The sequence below is a fragment of the Brassica napus genome, unplaced genomic scaffold (genome assembly GCF_020379485.1).
Source record: "Brassica napus cultivar Da-Ae unplaced genomic scaffold, Da-Ae ScsIHWf_1921;HRSCAF=2565, whole genome shotgun sequence".
Classification (NCBI taxonomy): Eukaryota; Viridiplantae; Streptophyta; class Magnoliopsida; order Brassicales; family Brassicaceae; genus Brassica; species Brassica napus.
In genome coordinates, this window is record NW_026015339.1 from 13729 (window position 1) to 33312 (window position 19584).

General features: G+C 38.5%; 1 protein-coding gene across 2 annotated transcripts; it reads left to right on the plus strand.

Moving 5' to 3' along the window:
- The first annotated feature begins 17035 nt into the window (after nucleotides 1–17035).
- On the plus strand, nucleotides 17036–18291 carry LOC106422237 (fe(2+) transport protein 2-like). 2 transcript variants are annotated; one of them, XM_013863047.2, is made up of 4 exons: nucleotides 17039–17497; nucleotides 17543–17638; nucleotides 17751–17900; nucleotides 17986–18291. In XM_013863047.2, the coding sequence occupies exons 1-4, from the start codon at nucleotides 17057–17059 to the stop codon at nucleotides 18289–18291; spliced, it is 993 nt and encodes a 330-aa protein (XP_013718501.2). In that variant the 5' UTR covers nucleotides 17039–17056. The 2 variants fall into 2 exon arrangements, with proteins under 2 accessions (XP_013718500.1, XP_013718501.2); XM_013863046.1 differs by having other exon boundaries at nucleotides 17036–17638.
- Nucleotides 18292–19584: the final 1293 nt, after the last annotated feature.

Here is a 19584-nt window from a genome sequence, read left to right on the forward strand (position 1 = left end):
TACTATATCTGGTTTCAACATGGAGAAGGTTTTAATTATGATCAGAATGAAGCTAGTAGTAGTAATAGCAATTTTCAGGAAAAAGAACCGGTTGATCATCATTTGCATAATGAACATAGTTACCATCAGGAGGAGATGGTAGATTATGATAGGGTTCATGATATGGTAGCTGATGCATTCGTAGCTCATGATGAAGATGAAGAACCTAATATAGATGCAAAAAAGTTTTACGAAATGTTAAACGCGGCGAATCAACCACTTTACAGTGGTTGTAGAGAAGGTCTCTCTAAATTGTCGTTAGCTGCTAGAATGATGAATATTAAAACTGATCACAATCTACCTGAAAGTTGCATGAACGAATGGGCGGACTTGTTTAAAGAGTATTTGCCGGAAGACAATGTGTCTGCTGATTCTTATTATGAGATTCAGAAACTGGTTTATAGTCTTGGGTTGCCTTCGGAGATGATAGATGTTTGCATCGACAACTGCATGATCTATTGGGGAGATGATGAGAAGCTAGAAGAATGTCGATTCTGCAAGAAGCCACGATTCAAGCCGCAAGGACGGGGACGTAATAGGGTACCGTACCAAAGGATGTGGTACCTACCAATTACAGACAGATTGAAAAGATTGTATCAATCAGAGCAGACTGCTGGAAAGATGAGATGGCATGCCGAGCATACTCAGACGGATGGTGAGATGACTCATCCATCAGATGCAAGAGCCTGGAAACATTTCAACAAAGTACATCCGGATTTCGCTAGCAATAGCCGGAATGTGTATCTCGGACTATGCACAGATGGATTTAGTCCGTTCGGAATGTCAGGGAGACAATATTCATTGTGGCCAGTCTTTCTTACACCATACAACCTGCCACCGGAGATGTGCATGCAACGGGAGTTGCTATTCTTGACCATATTAATACCTGGTCCGAACCATCCAAAAAGGTCCCTGGATGTTTTCCTACAACCACTGATAAAAGAGTTGAAGGATTTGTGGTCAACAGGGGTGAGGACGTATGACTGTTCAACGAAGACGAATTTTACGATGCGAGCGATGCTTTTGTGGACCATAAGTGATTTTCCTGCCTATGGGATGTTGTCTGGATGGACTACACATGGGAGATTAGCTTGTCCATATTGTAATGGAACGACAGATGCGTTTCAACTGAAGAATGGTAGGAAGACAAGTTGGTTTGATTGTCACCGTCGATTTCTTCCCATTGGCCATCCTTACCGAAGAAACAAGAATTTGTTTAGGCACAAAAGGGTTGTGAGAGACACTCCTCCTCCATATCTAACTGGAGAACAAATTGAAGCGCAAATCGACTACTACGGAGCTAACGAAACAGTTCGTTGGGGTGGTAATTGGCATGTCCCTCGTAATATGCCTGATTCTTACGGTGTTCATCACAACTGGCACAAGAAGAGTATATTTTGGGAGTTGCCATATTGGAAGGATCTTCTTCTGCGCCACAACCTCGATGTGATGCATATAGAGAAGAATTTCTTTGAGAACATCATGAATACAATATTGAATGTCCCAGGGAAGACAAAAGACAACATAAAATCGAGGTTGGACTTGCCGGATATTTGCTCAAGAAGCGAGTTACATATTAAAAGCAATGGACAAGTTCCCGTTCCGATATTCAGATTATCTTCAGAAAAAAAGTCGGTGTTGTTCAACTGGGTGGCATCAGAAGTGAAGTTCCCCGATGGGTATGTTTCGAATCTCTCTAGATGTGTTGAAAAGGGTCAAAAGTTCTCCGGGATGAAGAGTCATGATTGTCATGTCTTTATGCAACGACTACTGCCCTTTGCATTTGCGGAGCTACTTCCAACAAACGTACATGAAGCACTTGCAGGTACGTAGTGTATTATATCACAATAATTTTATAACGGTCTAATTTGCAAAATAATATATGACTAACAATGTGTTTAATTTTTTTTGGAATATAAAAGGCATTGGAGCATTTTTCAGGGATCTGAGCACACGCACTCTTAAAGAAGAAGTTGTGGAACAGCTTCAGGAGAACATTCCCATCTTATTGTGCAACTTGGAGAAGATATTTCCTCCCGGATTTTTTGACGTCATGGAGCATCTAGCTGTCCACCTCCCATATGAGGCATTGCTTCGTGGACCTGTACATTACGGATGGATGTATCAGTATGAGCGAGCCATGAAATATTTGAAGGGAAAAGCAAAGAACCTCGCCAAAGTTGAAGGTTCTATAATTGCTGGAAGTTTGACGGAAGAAGTTTCTCACTTCACATCGTACTACTTTGCGTCAAAAGTACGTACCCGGAGAAGAGCTCCAAGAAGATATGATGATGGTGGTGTTGCGCCAACATATGCAGTTGCTGGTGTTCCAGACATCTTTAGCCAGATTGGGCGACTCGGTGGGAAGTCTAAAGAGGTTTGGTGGTCGAGTGAACAAGACGCTCATAGTGCACACACCTATATTCTACTCAATTGCGAGAATCCATTGATGCGTTATTTTGAAAGGTAACATATATGGACACTTCGAAACACATATAAGTATAATTAATTATATAATTGCGAGAGATTCATTCCTATAAAATGTGATTTTGCAGCCTATTTGTTTCTCAAGTCGAAGAAACATTTCCTGGTATATCCACAAGTGACGTAGACAAAAGGAAAGATCAACACTTCATTAAGTGGTTGCGGAATCAGGTATTAACTCAAACTCTTTTTTCATACATGATCTGTATTTCATTAACATTTTCTTTATTTTTGTAGGTTGATTATGACGACGACGATGAAGATTATCCTAAGTGGTTACACGAAGTAATTCAATCTCCACTAGTAAAGGTCACCACATCACAGATGTATTTCACACGAGGCTATACTTTTCATACATATGAGTATGGTAGACAGCGGGCGACCAGTAACTATGGAATATGTGTGAAAGGGGAAACAGATTTCTACGGGATCTTGACGGAGATTATTGAAGTCGAATTTCCAGGGATACTGAAGCTGAAATGCGTCCTCTTCAAATGTGAATGGTTCGACCCCGTCGTCAACAGAGGTGTTCGGTCTAACAAATTCGGTGTAGTTGATGTCAACGGTGGACGAAGGTACAACAAATTCGAGCCTTTCATCTTAGCTTCACAAGCAGACCAAGTTAGCTTCCTTCCATACCCTCGGATGAGAGATTCAGGTATAAATTGGTTAGCAGTGATCAAAGTTACACCTCGAGGACGAATCATCAGTGGAGAAGAACCACCATTGCAAGAAGAACAGATAAATGAAGTCGAGGAACCTGAACAAGAAATTGATGACATCCTTCTCATTGATCCGCATAATCACGAGTACGAAGATCTTACCGATGATGCCACAGACGAAGCTGTTGAAGACGAGTTTAATGAAAATGATGATGTTTCTAGTGATGACGAGAATGTCGATGTATCCGATTGATGTATTTGTTTTATGAATAAGATGTGGGAGTTTGTTTTATGAATAAGGTAATGTGGGGTTTGTTTTATGAATAAGGTAATGTGGGAGTTTGTTTTATGAATAAGCAAATGTGAGAATTGTGGTTTGGAATGGAAATAGAGATGGGATTTGGAATATATGAAGTAGAAAATAAGGAATATATCATTTGGGGTTTGGGGTTTCGGATTCTAGGGATTTAAACAAAACACTCGTTAATTCCACGTAAGTAAAAATTGTCGTAAAGGACTCGTAAGCCAACGAGGAAATAACGACAAAATATAAAAATAAAGAACGCGGGGCTCGTTAATTCCACGTAAGCGCAAATCATCGTAAACACCACGTAGGATAAAATCGTCGTAAATACCACGTATGCAAAATCGTCGTAAACACCACGTAAGCCAACGAGGAAATAACGCTGAAATTTAAAAATAAAGATGAGGTTTGGAATATATGAAGTAGAAAATAAGGAATATGGGGTTTGGGGTTTCGGATTTGGGGTTTGGGGTTTCGGGTTTAGGGTTTGGGGTTTGGGGTTTCAAATTTTAGGGATTTAAACATAACACTCGTTAATTCCACATAAGCAGAAATCGTCGTAAACACCACGTAAAAGGATTTAAACAAAACACTCGTTAATTCCGCGTAAGCAGAAATCGTCGTAAATACCACGTAAGCAGAAATCGTCGTAAACACCACGTGAGCAGAAATCGTCGTAAATACCTCGTAGTGTGAAAACTAGAAAAAAGAAAAGGAGAAAGATACCAGATTCAAATGTGGCAAGACTTCCAGCAATTATAGTACGTAAGACTCGCCCACATGAATTCTAATATCTTCTCCTTTTCTTTTTTTTCAAATATTTATAATTTGAATAGGATTTTGCTGAGGAATGTGATTTGAAATAGTGTGTGATTTGGGAGTTTGTGTGTGGTTTGAGAATGAGAGTTGTGGGTATATTTATAGGAAAGCAAGGCTCGTTAATTCCACGTAAACAAAATCGTCGTTAATACCTCGTATATAAAAACACGGGCCTTTGTGATTCCTCGCAATTTCTTCGTACAGAAAAACACGGGCCTTTGTAACTGCTCGCTATTTCGTCGTAACCTTACGAGGAATTTGCGACGATATGTAATCTTATATATACCCCCGAGCGCTCACTCTTTCTTTCCTCTCTACTTCCTCTCCACTTCCTCTCCATTTCGTAGCAATGGTAAGCCTCTCTAATTCCTCTCTAATTTGGTTAGTTTAGGATAGATTAGGTGGTTAGTATAGGGAATTTAGATAGGTTTACGGATTTTATGTTATTTAGTGTTGATTAGGTGGATAATGTTGGGAAATATACTGTTGATGTTAATTTTAAAAATTAATTTTTTTTCCCAGGTTCGAAAAGGAAGACTTACTGCCCATTACAGAGAGATGTTCGGTAAGCCGGGTAATCGTTTAGACCCGGCCTCTTCTTCAGCTCCCGGTTCTTCGGGTCAGGAGACTGTCCCCGAGACTCAGTACACTCAGAGAGTCTCTGGGTCTACTTCTTCTAGTGCACCATCGGCTCCTCATGTGCCTTCCCCGATGGCTCATCCGACGATGCCTCCTGCTGTGCCTCCTCCGATGGCACCTCCGATGGCCACCGATATTCATCCCGATTTGATGGTGCCTCCGAGTGCTCCTTACTCGCAGTACACTGTAGAGGACATTCTCCGTCTGCCAGGCAGAGAAGGTTTACCAGTCATCGACCCCGACCGACCGGACGGAACTTTGTGGTATGTTGCATTAATTTTTTTTTAATTCGTTTAAAATTCTTTTATAACATTAAAAAATAATTTATATTTTAAATTTGTATTTTCCAGGTGGGGGGTTGACGGATGTCTTGCATCGGACGTAACCGACACGATCAAAGGTTACTTCTCCATGGCACATCCGAACTGGAGTAAGACGCCTCACTACGTCAGAAAGACGTGGTTCAAAATTTACGCTGTAAGTTTCTATTAATTAATTATATATACTTTAATTTTTTCATGATTTATATATATACTTTCTAAAAAACTAATTGTTAATTTATTTTTTCCAACAGCAAAAATATAATTGGGCCTTGGGGATCACTGAGAGGATGAGGAAGAAGTTTAACGCGAAGGCGAAAGTTCGCTTGTTGGACACGGTCTCCAACTGGAAGGGTGACTGGATCGTGAAGGGGTATGAGCGTGGCAAACCCGCTGAGCTCACCACGGATGTGTGAGATGGCCTCATCCGTTATTGGCGTCTTCCTGATTCCATTAGAATCGCCCAATCTTGCTCTAACTCCCGTAACACGGTCGATGAGCACGGAAACGGGCCGATGCTTCATACTACGGGCCAAAAACCCACGCCGGTGTCCGTTTGGAAATGGTAATTAAATATTTTATTAAATAAATTTTTTAATATATATATTTTTATTCTAACTTTCTTAAATGTTTTTTAGGCCAAAGAGACGGGACATCTCCCGTCTCTTATGGAACTTTACGAGAGGACCCACAAGAACAAGGCGGGCGTATTTGTAGATGGTAAATCCGAGCAAATCTACAATGACGTGGTTGCTCGGGTTGAAGACCGCCAGACCCAGCTGACCCAGCAGTCTACCGATGGATTACCCGTCACCTTATCCACACTTGAAGTGGATAAGATTTACGAGGAGGTAAATTTTCTAAAATTTTAATTTTTTATTATTCATTTAATATAACTTTAAATTTTTACTAACAATATTTATTTTTTGTTTTTAAGGTTGTCCCTAAAAAAAGGGACGGACGTTGGGGATTAGTTCCGTCAACGATGTTCCGAGAGCGACATCGTCTTATGGCCAGCGACGGGATGATGAAGTCACTGAGCTGCGTAACGAGTTGGCCACGACAAAATCTCGTATGGGTGGAGTCGAGGGCTTCTTGGACGTTATAACGGCCACAAATCTGGAATGGGAGTCCATGTTGAGGAACATGCGACAACAACATCCCATTCGAGGCGAGTCATCCGACATACATAACGAGGCGGATGTTGCGAGGAGGAGTGATGAATTCTACCAGGCGATGAACAACCCTTAGTTCTTTTTTTTTCCGGTTGTTGTATTATAATTTCAAAACTTATTTATATATAAAATATTTTCGTATTGATTTATTTTTATTTTAAATTACAATTTTATTAATAAATTAAATAATTTTAATTATTTTTTTAATTATATTTTTAAATTCTGTAAAATAATAAAAACGAAGTAAATTCGTAGCTAATGTACGACCTATTTACGTGGAAACCTTACGAGGAAATGACGAGAAATAATAAACGAGTACTTTACGAGAAAATATTTACGAGGAAATGACGAGGAAAGATAAACGAGTATTTTACGAGGAAATACTTTCGTGGTAGTTACGTGTATTTTGCGAGGAAACACTTTCAAGGTATTTACGTGTAGTTTACGAGGAACTTGTTTTGAGGTATTTACGAGGAAATATAACAACCTCCTTAGGTGGAATATTTACGTGGTCTTTACGACGAAATGATGTACTTCGTCTTTACGACGAAATATTTTCCTCGCTAAGTTACGACGAATTGGCGAGGAAATATGTGTTACGACGGATGAATAACGAGCAAACGTGTTTCCTCGCTAATTCGTCGTAAAGCCTCTTTTACGACGAACTCACGAGGAAAACCGCCCTCGTTAAGATTATGCTTTCTTGTAGTGATAAGGTAATGAAACACTGGAAATAATAGTTTTGAGAATAGAAGCTGAGGGATGTCATAGGCGAAAGTGCAAATCAGACATTGTTGTTTTCGGTGAGGTTGAGGTGAAAAAGGATTGAAGAATAGGTGTTTGGGTAGGCCACTCATAGAGCTGATCCTTGGTCTTGCCTTGGATTAACGGGACCCCCGACCTGAGATCCTTCAGCTGAAACTGAGCAGGGAAAAATTCAACCGAAACTTTATTAGCATTGCATAGTCTATAAACAAAGACAAGGTTCTTCTTATTATTGGGAACACACAAAACATTATTCAAGTGTAGTTTGCGTGTAAGAGAGGGCAGAGAGAGGGAACCGGTGTATGTGATGGATAAGCCAGATCCATCTCCGATGAGAACCGAATCATCTCCATTGTAAGGCTGATGCAGCGTCATGTTGTTGAGATCACTAGTCAGATGATGTGTGGCCCATGAGTCCATTAGCCAAGCATTTGTCGGATTTGGTGAAGACATAACGAAGTTAGCTCTTGGCTTCCACGGTCGGAATGGAGATGCATTGTATCTTGTGTTTGCTTGTTGAAGCAGCTGTGGGCATCGCTTTGCACTGTGGCCGAAAGTACCACAAATCTGACAACGACCTTGATACCCTTTTGACTGTCGTGTGTCTTGCCGTGGAGAGCTATGCTGCTGCGACTTGTTTCCATTCCAATTTGAGTTGCTGCCGTTGCCCCGGTAGTGTTGATTGTTGAATTGTTTCGGCTTAGAGGAGGCCACGTTAGCCGTGATAGGAACAAAGGATGGAGGCGACGTGATCATCGCTAAGAGTTTGGCTTCCTTGTTGATAAGCTTTTCGTGAATCTCAACAATCGAAGGAGAGACATCACGACCTTCTACTTGGTTTACAACAGACTTGTAGTCCTCTGGGAGTCCATCGATGATGTACACGATTTTATCCTCGTGGTCGAGTAACTTGCCCAACAAGGCAAGTTGATCAAACCTGTTGGTGAAGCCTCTCATGTAATCGTCTATGGGAGAATAAGACTATTGATGCATATGTACAAGGCGTGACTACTAGATTGGATCAGCTTGCCATTCTAGGGAAGCCTATGGAACATGAAGATCAGATCGATGCTATTCTTGATGGACTGTCAGAGGAGAACAAACCGTTAATTGAGCAAATCGGAGGTCGTGAAACAACTCCCACCATCACTGAGCTTCATGAGAAGCTTCTTCATCACGAGGCGAAGCTTTCATCGTCTGTGCCTGCAGCAGTCGTCCCTGTCTCTGAAAATGTGGTTCATCAGAAGAGTAACTCGTACCAGAACAACAACAAGAATAAGAGTCACACCAACAACCACTACAACACTCAACCAAGGCCAAGCAACAACAACATGCCGTGGCAGCAGCAACCACGTGGTCCAAGACCATACCTTGGAAAGTGTCAAATTTGTGGCACTCAAGGACATGGAGCCAAGCGTTGTCCACATCTCCAGAGCTACCAAGCGGTCTCACAGCAGACACCATTTACGCCATGGCAGCCGAGAGCTAATGTAGCAGCTGCAACGTCATACAATGCAAATCAATGGCTGCTTGACAGTGGAGCCACTCATCACATCACCTCTGATTTGCAGAACCTGTCTCTGCATCAACCGTATGAAGGAGGTGAGGCGGTTGTCATAGCAGACGGATCAAACCAATCAATTACCCATACTGGTTCAGCAACACTTTCTTCTAAAAACAAATCTCTAGTGTTGAATGATATTTTTTGTGTGCCTAACATACATAAGAACTTAATTTCTGTGTATGGTTTATGTAACACTAACCAAGTCTCCGTCGAACTCTTTCCATCTTCATTTCAGGTGAAGGATCTGAGCACGGGGACCCGGTTAATCCAAGGCAGAACTAAGGCCATCTCCATCGGCAGATCGTAGAAGAGTTCCTAGTCCAAAAGTAATAATATAAATACAAAAAAGTAGGAAAGAGAAGTGAGGTGAGGCTCTTTAAACTCTGTTTTCAGAACCGGTACTTAAAGGTAAGTGCCACATGTTTTGTTTTCATTTGCAAATATTTATTTAAAGTAATTAAATTAAAATATATAAATATAACACATTAAAATATTAATTTCTTTTTGTTAAGCACTCCAAATCACCATCCCCACCGATGGAGATGGTCTAAGGAGAAGCTGTATGAATGGCCGGTGATGAACTTTGTTCCTGCGGCTATGTTTGTGTCTCCATCTTTAAAGGCTACATTATCATCTTGGCACTCTCGTTTGGGCCATCCTTCTATTGCTATTTTAAACAAAACTCTTTCCAAGTTTTCTTTTCCTGTTTCTCAGTTATCTTCAAACACTTTGTCTTGCTCAGATTGCTTGATTAATAAGAGCCATAAGCTTTCTTTTTCTACTTCCAGTATAACCTCCACACGACCTCTTGAAATTATCTTCTCCGACGTCTGGTCATCTCCCATAATTTCTACTGACCAGTACAAATACTATCTAATTCTTGTTGATCACTTCACCAAAAATACTTGGCTTTACCCACTCAAACAAAAGTCCCAAGTCAAGGAGATATTTCCAGCCTACAAAGAGCTAGTTGAAAACCGATTTCAGAGAAGGATTGGCACTCTTTTTACTGATAATGGTGGTGAGTTTATGGTAATGAAAGCGTACCTGCAGAGTCATGGCATCTCACACCTTACGTCACCTCCCCATACACCAGAACACAACGGTGCTGCGGAGCGGAAGCATCGACACGTTGTCGAAACAGGACTCACTCTCATGTCTCAAGCTTCTATGCCAAAGACATACTGGCCATTCGCTTTTGCTGCGGCCATTTATCTGATTAACAGGCTCCCAACACCAAATCTGGAGTATCAATCACCGTATGAGAAACTATTCCAGAAGGCTCCAAACTACAATCGCCTTCGAGTATTTGGTTGTTGCTGTTTCCCCTGGCTGCAGCCTTATACGAAGCATAAACTGGAAGATCGGTCGAAACCTTGCGTCTTCCTCGGCTACTCAACGAGTCAAAGTGCCTATTTGTGTCTTCATTTACCCACAGGAAGGATGTATACTTCACGACATGTGACCTTTCAAGAATCCGTTTTCCCATTCCCGGCTGGTGAAACAACAAAATCAAAAACTTCTGAAACGAGAGATGATGTGTCGGAATCAACGTGTCAGCCTCTGCTCACTCGAGTTCCTCTTCAGACTGCCTCGCCACCGGAGACATCTGCTTCCCCGTGCTTGGATTCTCACCTGCCCCCGCCTCCTGCATCATCTTCTCCGGTCTCACCTCGACAAGCTCAGGTATCGCCTTCTCTGTCTCTCTCTCCTTCTTCTTCTCCCTCCAACTCTGAGCCCACTGCTCCAAGTCAAAATGGGCCGACACCCACGGCCAAGCCCAACTACCAAACAAATGAAGCCCACCAACAAAGCTCACCTACACCAAATCTCCAAACCCATTCCTCGCAAACCAGTGAACCACAAACACAACCACCGTTAAACGATCAAATCACCCGGAACCCACGAAATCCAGTTACACAACACGACAAGGAACAACCACAGAATCAGCATCCTATGCAAACCAGGGCTAAGAACAAGATTGTCAAGCCAACATCCCGCTTCAGTTTCAATGCTTCTAAGCGGTATTTGAATCCAGAACCACGAACAGTTGCTCAAGCTCTGAAAGACGAGCGATGGCGTAAAGCCACGTCAACAGAGTATGATGCTCAAATCCAGTTCGGCACGTGGGATTTGGTACCTTCACACCCCTCACAGAACTTGGTTGGTTGTGTTTGGATCTACACAACTAAATATTTGGCGAATGGAGAGGTTGATCGTCCGAAGGCACGACTTGTGGCGAGAGGAAACACACAACGGTATGGAGTAGATTACGGTGAAACTTTCAGTCCAGTTATTAAGTCAACAACGATCAGGCTAGTTTTGGATATTACGGTTAAGAAAGGGTGGCCAATTAAACAACTTGATGTCAATAATGCATTTCTTCAAGGGGAACTTCAAGACGAGGTATATATGACTCAACCTCCAGGATTCATAGATACTGATCGACCACACCATGTTTGTCGCTTGAAGAAACCTATATACGGTCTCAAACAGGCTCCCCGAGCCTGGTACATGTGTCTAAAGAATCACTTACTCGATATTGGGTTTCAAACCTCACTGGCCGATACCTCATTATTCACTTACAAGTCTGGGTCTTCTCATACGTTTATACTAGTCTACGTTGATGATATTGTCGTTACCGGTAGCGATTCACAGCATGTCTCCTCTGTTCTTCAGTCATTGGCCACTCGGTTTTCCATTAAGGATCCAGTAGACTTGCACTACGTCTTGGGGATTGAGGTGAACCGGTCAGCAAAGGGATTGCACCTAATGCAAAGAAGATACATCATCGATTTGCTCACTAGAAACAATATGGTTGATGCCAAGACAGTGTCAACTCCAATGCCAACAACGCCTAAGTTGAAGTTGAATGATGGGGTTAAGTTATCAGATCCTTCTCAATATCGTTCTGTAGTAGGGAGCCTGCAATACCTTGCATTTACGAGGCCAGACATCTCCTTCGCGGTTAGTCATCTTTCTCAGTTTATGCATCAACCGACGGAGACGGAGACTCATTGGCAAGCCGTCAAACGCGTATTGCGTTACTTGGCGGGTACGACTAGTCATGGTATACATATGTGCGTTATATGTGCGTTGGCTCACCACTTACACTTCATGCGTTTACGGACGCGGATTGGGCAGGGGATACCAACGACTATGTATCTACAAATGCATATGTGATCTACCTTGGGTCTACACCTATTTCTTGGTCGTCGAAGAAGCAAAATGGAGTTTCTCGTTCTTCCACAGAGGCGGAATATCGCGCTGTGGCGAATACAGCTTCGGAGGTTCGTTGGATATGTTCGTTACTACAGGAGTTGGGGATACAGATACCGACGGTTCCTGTGATATATTGCGATAATGTGGGTGCCACATATCTGTGTGCAAACCCAGTTTTTCATTCAAGGATGAAGCATATTGCCATTGATTATCACTTCATCAGGAACATGATCCAGCTTGGCATGATTCGGGTCTCTCATATCTCCACCAAAGATCAGCTTGCCGACGCACTCACGAAGCCTCTAAGTCGCCAGCAGTTTACTCTTGCTACATCCAAGATTGGAGTCACACAAGTACCTCCATCTTGAGGGGATGTATTGAGGATATGGAAAGGGTTCAGATGTAGATATGGAAAGGGTTCATATGTAAATATTATTAACCTAGCTCTACGTGATGTACTAGCTATATATTGTACTCTGTGATTTCTAATAAGGATCAAGTTCCACATTCTATAGCATACGTATTGAGAGACTTCCAAACTTCTTGAGAGGTTTTGGTGTTAGTTAACAAAGTATGAATCGATGGAGAGAGTGTACCAATGCGGCCACTATATATCAAGCGATCCTGACGGCGCCACTTAGTGTACTCGGAATTGGCTGATGTTGTTAACAGTCAGCGTCTGTTCTGGAGCGGGTGTGGATCCGTCTATGTAGCCAGCGAGGTCGTATCCGTCGAGAAAAGCATGGATTTGGAGACTCCATGTCATGAAATTGGTTGAGGTGAGCTTCGTTACGTTAACCATGTTCACGTTAAGCAGCTTCAGGGTTGTGTCAATTAGTTCAGTGTTGGCAGCTATTTTTGATGTGATGAGGAAGAAAACAATGGAGGAGAAGAAGATGTGAAGAGGTGGCGGCCAAGAAAAAAATTAGGGTAATCGATGTGCTCTTGATACCATATTAGGAAATATATTTTTCATATATGTTCTGTATACAAGACTCGAGTTTATATACATAGAGACTGTAGGTCTGAGTAATAACTCTACTTCCAAAATCAACGGGATTGCGATATATACGAATCATAATAATATCTCTAACACCTTACGGTCGCTTCTAGTAAATTACAAAAGCTAAGGGGCTTTACTGATATTTTCACCTGAATTCAAAAACATTAGGCATATTCTAGTCTAGAGAAGAGAACTAGGAATCAGGCAGGGAGCTTTGTTTGATTACTTGCATCATACTATAAGCTTTACTTTTACTGATGCAGAGCATATAAGCAAGAGCTCTCCGCATTTTATGTCGGATTTGTGGTCCAAGATCGATGATAACCAGAAAGATATCCAATAAACAAATTTGAACCATTTTTGGGTCTGTGCCAATCTGATTTGGCCATGTGTAAAGAGACGCAAGAAAGGTTTTCACATACGAATATGGGATGTTGGCAGGGCTTATCGGGATATTCAAAAATAACCAGCTGTGATTAGTGATAGACTGATTTATGAAACTTATAGAGATATTAAGAGGAGTTATGATGCGTTTATGGTAACCAATGTGTTAATCTAAATGATGTGCTTTGTCAAGTCAAGAACTACAAGTGACTAACCAAATCAGGGTATGTGTATTGTTAGATTAGTTCGCAAGTACAGTTATATATTAAGGATCGACCCAGAGACTATACAACATATGGGCTTATTCAACAAAGCAATGTGGTCTAGTATCAACAGATGGGCTACTAAATGTTGGATGTCCAAACAAAAAAAAAGTTTCCTTTAAAAGAAACAACATACTAATTTTTTTTAATTTTTTGCATTAGTTTTCAGTGAATTATTATTAATGTTGTAATAATTTTTTCTTAAAAATTGAACTTTCGAAATTTTTATATTTGACTAAACCAAATAGGATAATACTATATTTAAATTTTTTTTTATGTAATATATACTCCCTTCGTTTCAGATTACTTGTCATTTTAGATTTCGGCACACAGATTAAAAAAATATTTAATTTTGTATATTTACTAGAAAAAAATTACCAATACACCTAACCACATTTCAACCAATTAAAAATAGATTAAAATATAAAATCAATAAATTTTGCATTGAAATTATAAAACGACACTTATTTTGAAACAAAACTTTACTCTACAACGACAAGAAATCTGAAACGGAGAGGGTATTGTATATTTCAGTTTGTGTTTTTATTTTCACCACAAAGAAACAACAACCATTGTAATTAATTAATTTAAATTGATTTTTAACGCAGTGGTAGAATCTGTAAATAAAAAGAAATACAAAAAAAGAAGTACTTAATTTAATTTGTTATCTATGTTTCCAAACAATTTTTCTTTTTCATGTTATTCATGCATGCTTCCAAACAGTCTCAAAAGATACTCTAGTTTTAATAATATAGACTAGATATTGACCTGTGCGTCTGCACGGGTGTTTCCTTTAAAATTTGTATTGTTCAAAAAAATTCATACATAATTTTGGTATATATTTTTCTACTCTTACCAATATTTTTTGATGTTTAATATGATTTTATAGTTTATAGTTATATGCAGCATTTTATTAATTGTTTCAAGAATATTAATTGTTTTAGTGATTTATATATATATATAAATTTATCTTGTTGGTTTAACATTGAAACGATAGAGTAACAATTTCCACGAATGAAGTATTTTTACTTAAATTTGTCATCCAGTTTTAAAGAGTTTAACATTTTAAGAAGAGTAATAGTTGTTTTCATAGACATATTTAGGTTGTTCAGTAAATCTAATATGCTTTGAAGCTATAAGAAATATATATATATTCTTGGTCTTAGTGTCTATTAGGTTAAGAAGAAATTAACAAAATATATTGTCGCTACCACCCTCAAATGATGTGTTTGTAGTTATTAGTGGTTTTTGGCGTTTTACAACAATCATAGAAAACACTATAAATCGCTTTGCATCGCTCCAAATTTCTTAAAATCAAAAGCTTGTTTTAACAATGGTTTGCGGTTGTAGGCGATTACTGGAAAGACAATAAAAATATTCCTTTTGTTAATGGTATATATATATATATAATATTTAATTTAAATTTAAATAGAGATAATATAAAATTATAGTATTAAAGTATTTATATTATATTTTTTATATTATAAATCTTTAAAACAAAAATATATGCTATAATTTTTTAGACATTAATATATATATATATACGCACACATATATTTAAACTCAAAAGTTATTTATAAAACTTAATACTATAATTTTTATATTAGTGATAATAATATGATTTTTGATATTTATATAATTATATAAAGTTACTAAAATTGTTCATTTATTATTAAATTGATGTTTTATTTGACTGTCAACCATTCATATATAATTATCAGCAACCTCTCCAATTTCTAATCGATGTACTAATCGTACAAAGCGTTTAAGAACACTTAAAACCACAACTATCCACTTCCACAAACTCCTGCAACAGTAACCACAACTACTTCGTTTACACCAGTCAGACTTTTACACGTTTTGAAAAGGAATATAAGAATCTTCAAGTAATTAAAAGCTGTTCCTTTTTATTTTAATAGTTTATCATAATTAGTTTGTAAGATTAGCGATATAAATTGATACCAATAAAATGGAATAATAATATTATGTGGTTTATTTTTTGGACTTTCTTTTTATAGTTAGAATTATGTAATTGATTAGTTCCGTATAAATTGGCATGTGGAATAGAAGGTAATGTAAATTAATGAAAAATAATTGACATATTTCCAAATTATGTGTTAATATATAGGAAATGAATATTTCATGTTTATTTTAAATACAGATTGTGTTTAAAAAATAAATATCGTTTTGGTCAATGTGATAACTTAAAAAATAGAAGCTGTTATGTAATGACAATGATTTTAATATTATTTTGTGGAGCTAATTTAGTGTGTGCTTCGAAAATATATGTTCAGTATAACAAACCATGGGATTGGGTGCAGTTTGCTTTAGAAATACTATACACTAAATCGGAAACGCACGTTCACAATTGGATGTACTAAATTTAAACACATATTCCATGGTTTCGGTTTGATTTACGGTTAGACATGAAAACAATATTTAGTGATGCTCTTAAGTCTTAACTTTCTAACATGGATAATTTACGTCACTTTTATCTTCTCGGTTTTTCAAAATTGGATTATTATTATTATTATAGATGTAATCTGAATAATTGATAGCTGCCAAGAAAAAGAATAATTGATAGATGGGAGTTTCTATCGGCAGTAGGAGATATAATCGAGATATGGTTAGTTAAAGAGACTCTAGATTTTTGTTTCAAAAATTCAATTGATTTAGGCTAGTTATTCAATGTTGTTAAAAGAAAATAAGGCATAGTCTTGTAATATTTAAAATAAAATAAAAGTTAATTCTAATTTTTTTTTTTGTCGACAACATTACAGACTCATATTGACTATGTAAACCACACCGGGAGATATTGATCCATGTGAACGACGAAAGACATTTGTTTCCTGACACTGCATGCTAGGTTATCCGCCTTTATATTTTGCGTTCTTGGTACATGTATAATCTCTGATCGTGTGAATCTCTCTTGCAGACTCTTGATATCTTTTAAATAACTTGCAAAAGCTGGTTACTCTTCTGATTCCGAAACCATCTTCACCAATTGAGAACAATCCATTGCAAAAGTTAATTTTAATTTATACTTCACTTTTAATAGAGTAGATGTGTTGTCTGGCATGCGTCACGCCTTCCACCCGATTAAACAATGCATGCGTCACGCCTTCCACCCGATTAAACAAAATAGGAGAATATACAATAATACAATTTAAAAAAAAAAATCTATCTTACAAGACAATTGTACATATACAATTAATACAATCAGGATTCTGATTCTCCATTGTAACCTTTTTCTATTGATTCAGTCCATTAATTTATTAATTGACTTTCCACATCAATACGAGAACAAGCCGGCAGATGGTCCTATATAAACCAACCAAAAGACATAACACTAATTTCATCAAACACCATACACTATAAACTAATATATACTAATGGCTACTACCAAATTAGTTATGAAACTCGTCTACATCCTCCTCACCCTATTCACCTTTACCATATCTCCTGCGATCTCAACGGCCCCAGAGGGTTGCGACAGCGGCGCAGAGAATCCATGCATCGACAAAGCTAAGGCTTTACCACTCAAAATCGTCGCCATTGTTGCCATCCTTACGACAAGCTTGATAGGTGTAATGGCTCCTCTTTTCAGCCGTCACATTGCGTGTCTCCGTCCTGATGGCCACGGTTTCATGATTGTAAAGTGTTTTGCTTCCGGAATCATCCTCGGAACCGGTTTCGTGCACGTGTTGCCTGACTCTTTTGAGATGCTATCATCTGAATGTCTTAATGATGATCCCTGGCATAAGTTTCCTTTTGCGGGATTTGTCGCTATGTTGTCCGGTCTAGCTACTCTAGCCATTGACTCCATTACCACCAGCTTGTATACCGTCAAAAACGTAGATGAACCTGTTCTTGACGTGTATGGCTACGATCAGGAGAAGGCGATTCACACTGTAGGTCACAATCACAGTCATGGTGTTGTGCCAGAAACTACAAAAGATAATACACAACTTCTACGGTACCGTATCATTGCCATGGTTAGTGCATATATGAAAATTAACTGAGGCGGTCAAATTTTGACGTAGCATTTTAATTAAATACATTGATGCATGCATGCAACACTATAAACTATTGGAATTTACTGAATAGGTATTGGAGCTTGGGATTTTATTTCATTCTGTTGTCAATGGACTATCTCTCGGAGCAACTAATGATGCATGCACAATTAAAGGACTCATCATAGCTCTCTGCTTCCATCACTTGTTCGAAGGTATTGGTCTCGGTGGCTGCATCCTCCAGGTATATATAGATTAAGATGCATGTTTCTTATATCAAATTATCAATTAGAGATTTATGTTCATGTGTATATAATGCTGTGAAACAGGCAGATTTTAAAAACGTGAAGAAGTTCTTGATGGCATTCTTTTTCGCTGGAACAACACCTTGCGGTATCTTTCTTGGAATCGCATTGTCGAGCATCTATAGAGATAATAGCCCAACGGCGTTGATTACGACAGGACTGTTAAATGCTTGCTCGGCCGGAATGCTCATCTACATGGCACTTGTCGACCTTCTGGCTACCGAGTTCATGGGATCAATGCTCCAAGGTAGCATCAAATTTCAGATCAAGTGCTTTGCGGCGGCTTTGCTCAGCTGCGCCATAATGTCGGTGGTCGCCAAGTGGGCTTAAAAGTTAAAAACTCTTATCAATATAATTAACAAATTATTTGATTCACCCCCGTGGTGAATAGTTAAATTCACCACACTCTTCATAATCAATTAAAGTGACATGTATGAATAGTTAAAAAAGACAATAAAAATAGAAGAAATAGCTGAAAAAAAACAACACCGACATTAATTAACGCCGTCTAAGAACCTAAACTTTAAAACCATAAATCCTAAATCCGAAACACTAAACCATAAATCTCAATCCTAAAATCTAAACCCTAAATCTTAAACCTTAAACTCAAACTCTAAACAATAAACCTTAAATCCTAAAATCTAAACCCTAAACCCAAAACTCTAAACCATAAACCCTAAAATCTAAACCCTAAATCCTAAATCCTAAATCCTAAACTCTAAACCCAAAACTTCAAATCCTAAACCCTAAACTTTAAATCATAAACCTAAACCCAAACCTCTAAACCGTAAACTCATCTGCTAGTTAATAAGATTAAGGTTTACTGTTTAGAGGTTTGGGTTTAGGGTTTATGATTTAGGGTTTGAGTTTAAAATTTAAAGTTTTGGGTTTAGGGTTTAGGATTTAGGGTTTATGATTTAGGGTTTGGGTTTAAGATTTAAAGTTTTGGGTTTAGGATTTAGATTTTTGGATTTAGAGTTTAGGGTTTAGAGTTTTGGGTTTGGGCTTTAGGGTTTAGATTTTATGATTTAGGGTTTATTTTGTAGAGTTTGAGTTTAGGGTTTAAGATTTAGGGTTTAGATTTTAGGATTGGGGTTTATGGTTTAGTGTTTTGGATTTAGGGTTTATGGTTTTAGAGTTTAGGTTTTTAAAATTTAAAATTTTGCAGATGGCGCTAATTAATGTCGGTGTTGTTCTTTTTCCAACTATTTAATTTTTTTTATTTTTATTGTCTTTTTAAACTATTCCTACGTGACATTTTGGTTGGTTATGAAGAGTTTTCACCATAGGGATGAATCTAAATATTCTTCTTGATTAAGACCATCATTAACGCAGGGTTCTTAGGACGGGGTTCTTAGCAGAATATAAGAACCCGACTCTTAACTTTTAACTGAAAATGTTAAGAGCCGGCTCTTAAATCTCTTATTTAAGAGCCGATTCTTAGCATTTTCAGTTAAAAATTAAGAGTCGGGTTCTTATATTCCGCTAAAAGCCTCGTTCTAAGAACTCCCGTTAATGATGCTCTAATAGGGTCCATTCTGAGATTTTGGGGGCTAAAGAAAATTGCTTCACCAGCCTCTGTACTCGGCCGACTTTTTTAATTGATTTGTTTTTGTACATTTG

Coding starts and splice junctions, on each gene's coding strand:
- LOC106422237 (XM_013863046.1), top strand. CDS start 17,036: ATGGCTACTACCAAATTAGTTATGAAACTCGTCTACATCCTCCTCACC. Junction 17,639..17,750: donor GGTACCGTATCATTGCCATG/GTTAGTGCATAT, acceptor TTTACTGAATAG/GTATTGGAGCTTGGGATTTT. Junction 17,901..17,985: donor TCGGTGGCTGCATCCTCCAG/GTATATATAGAT, acceptor GCTGTGAAACAG/GCAGATTTTAAAAACGTGAA.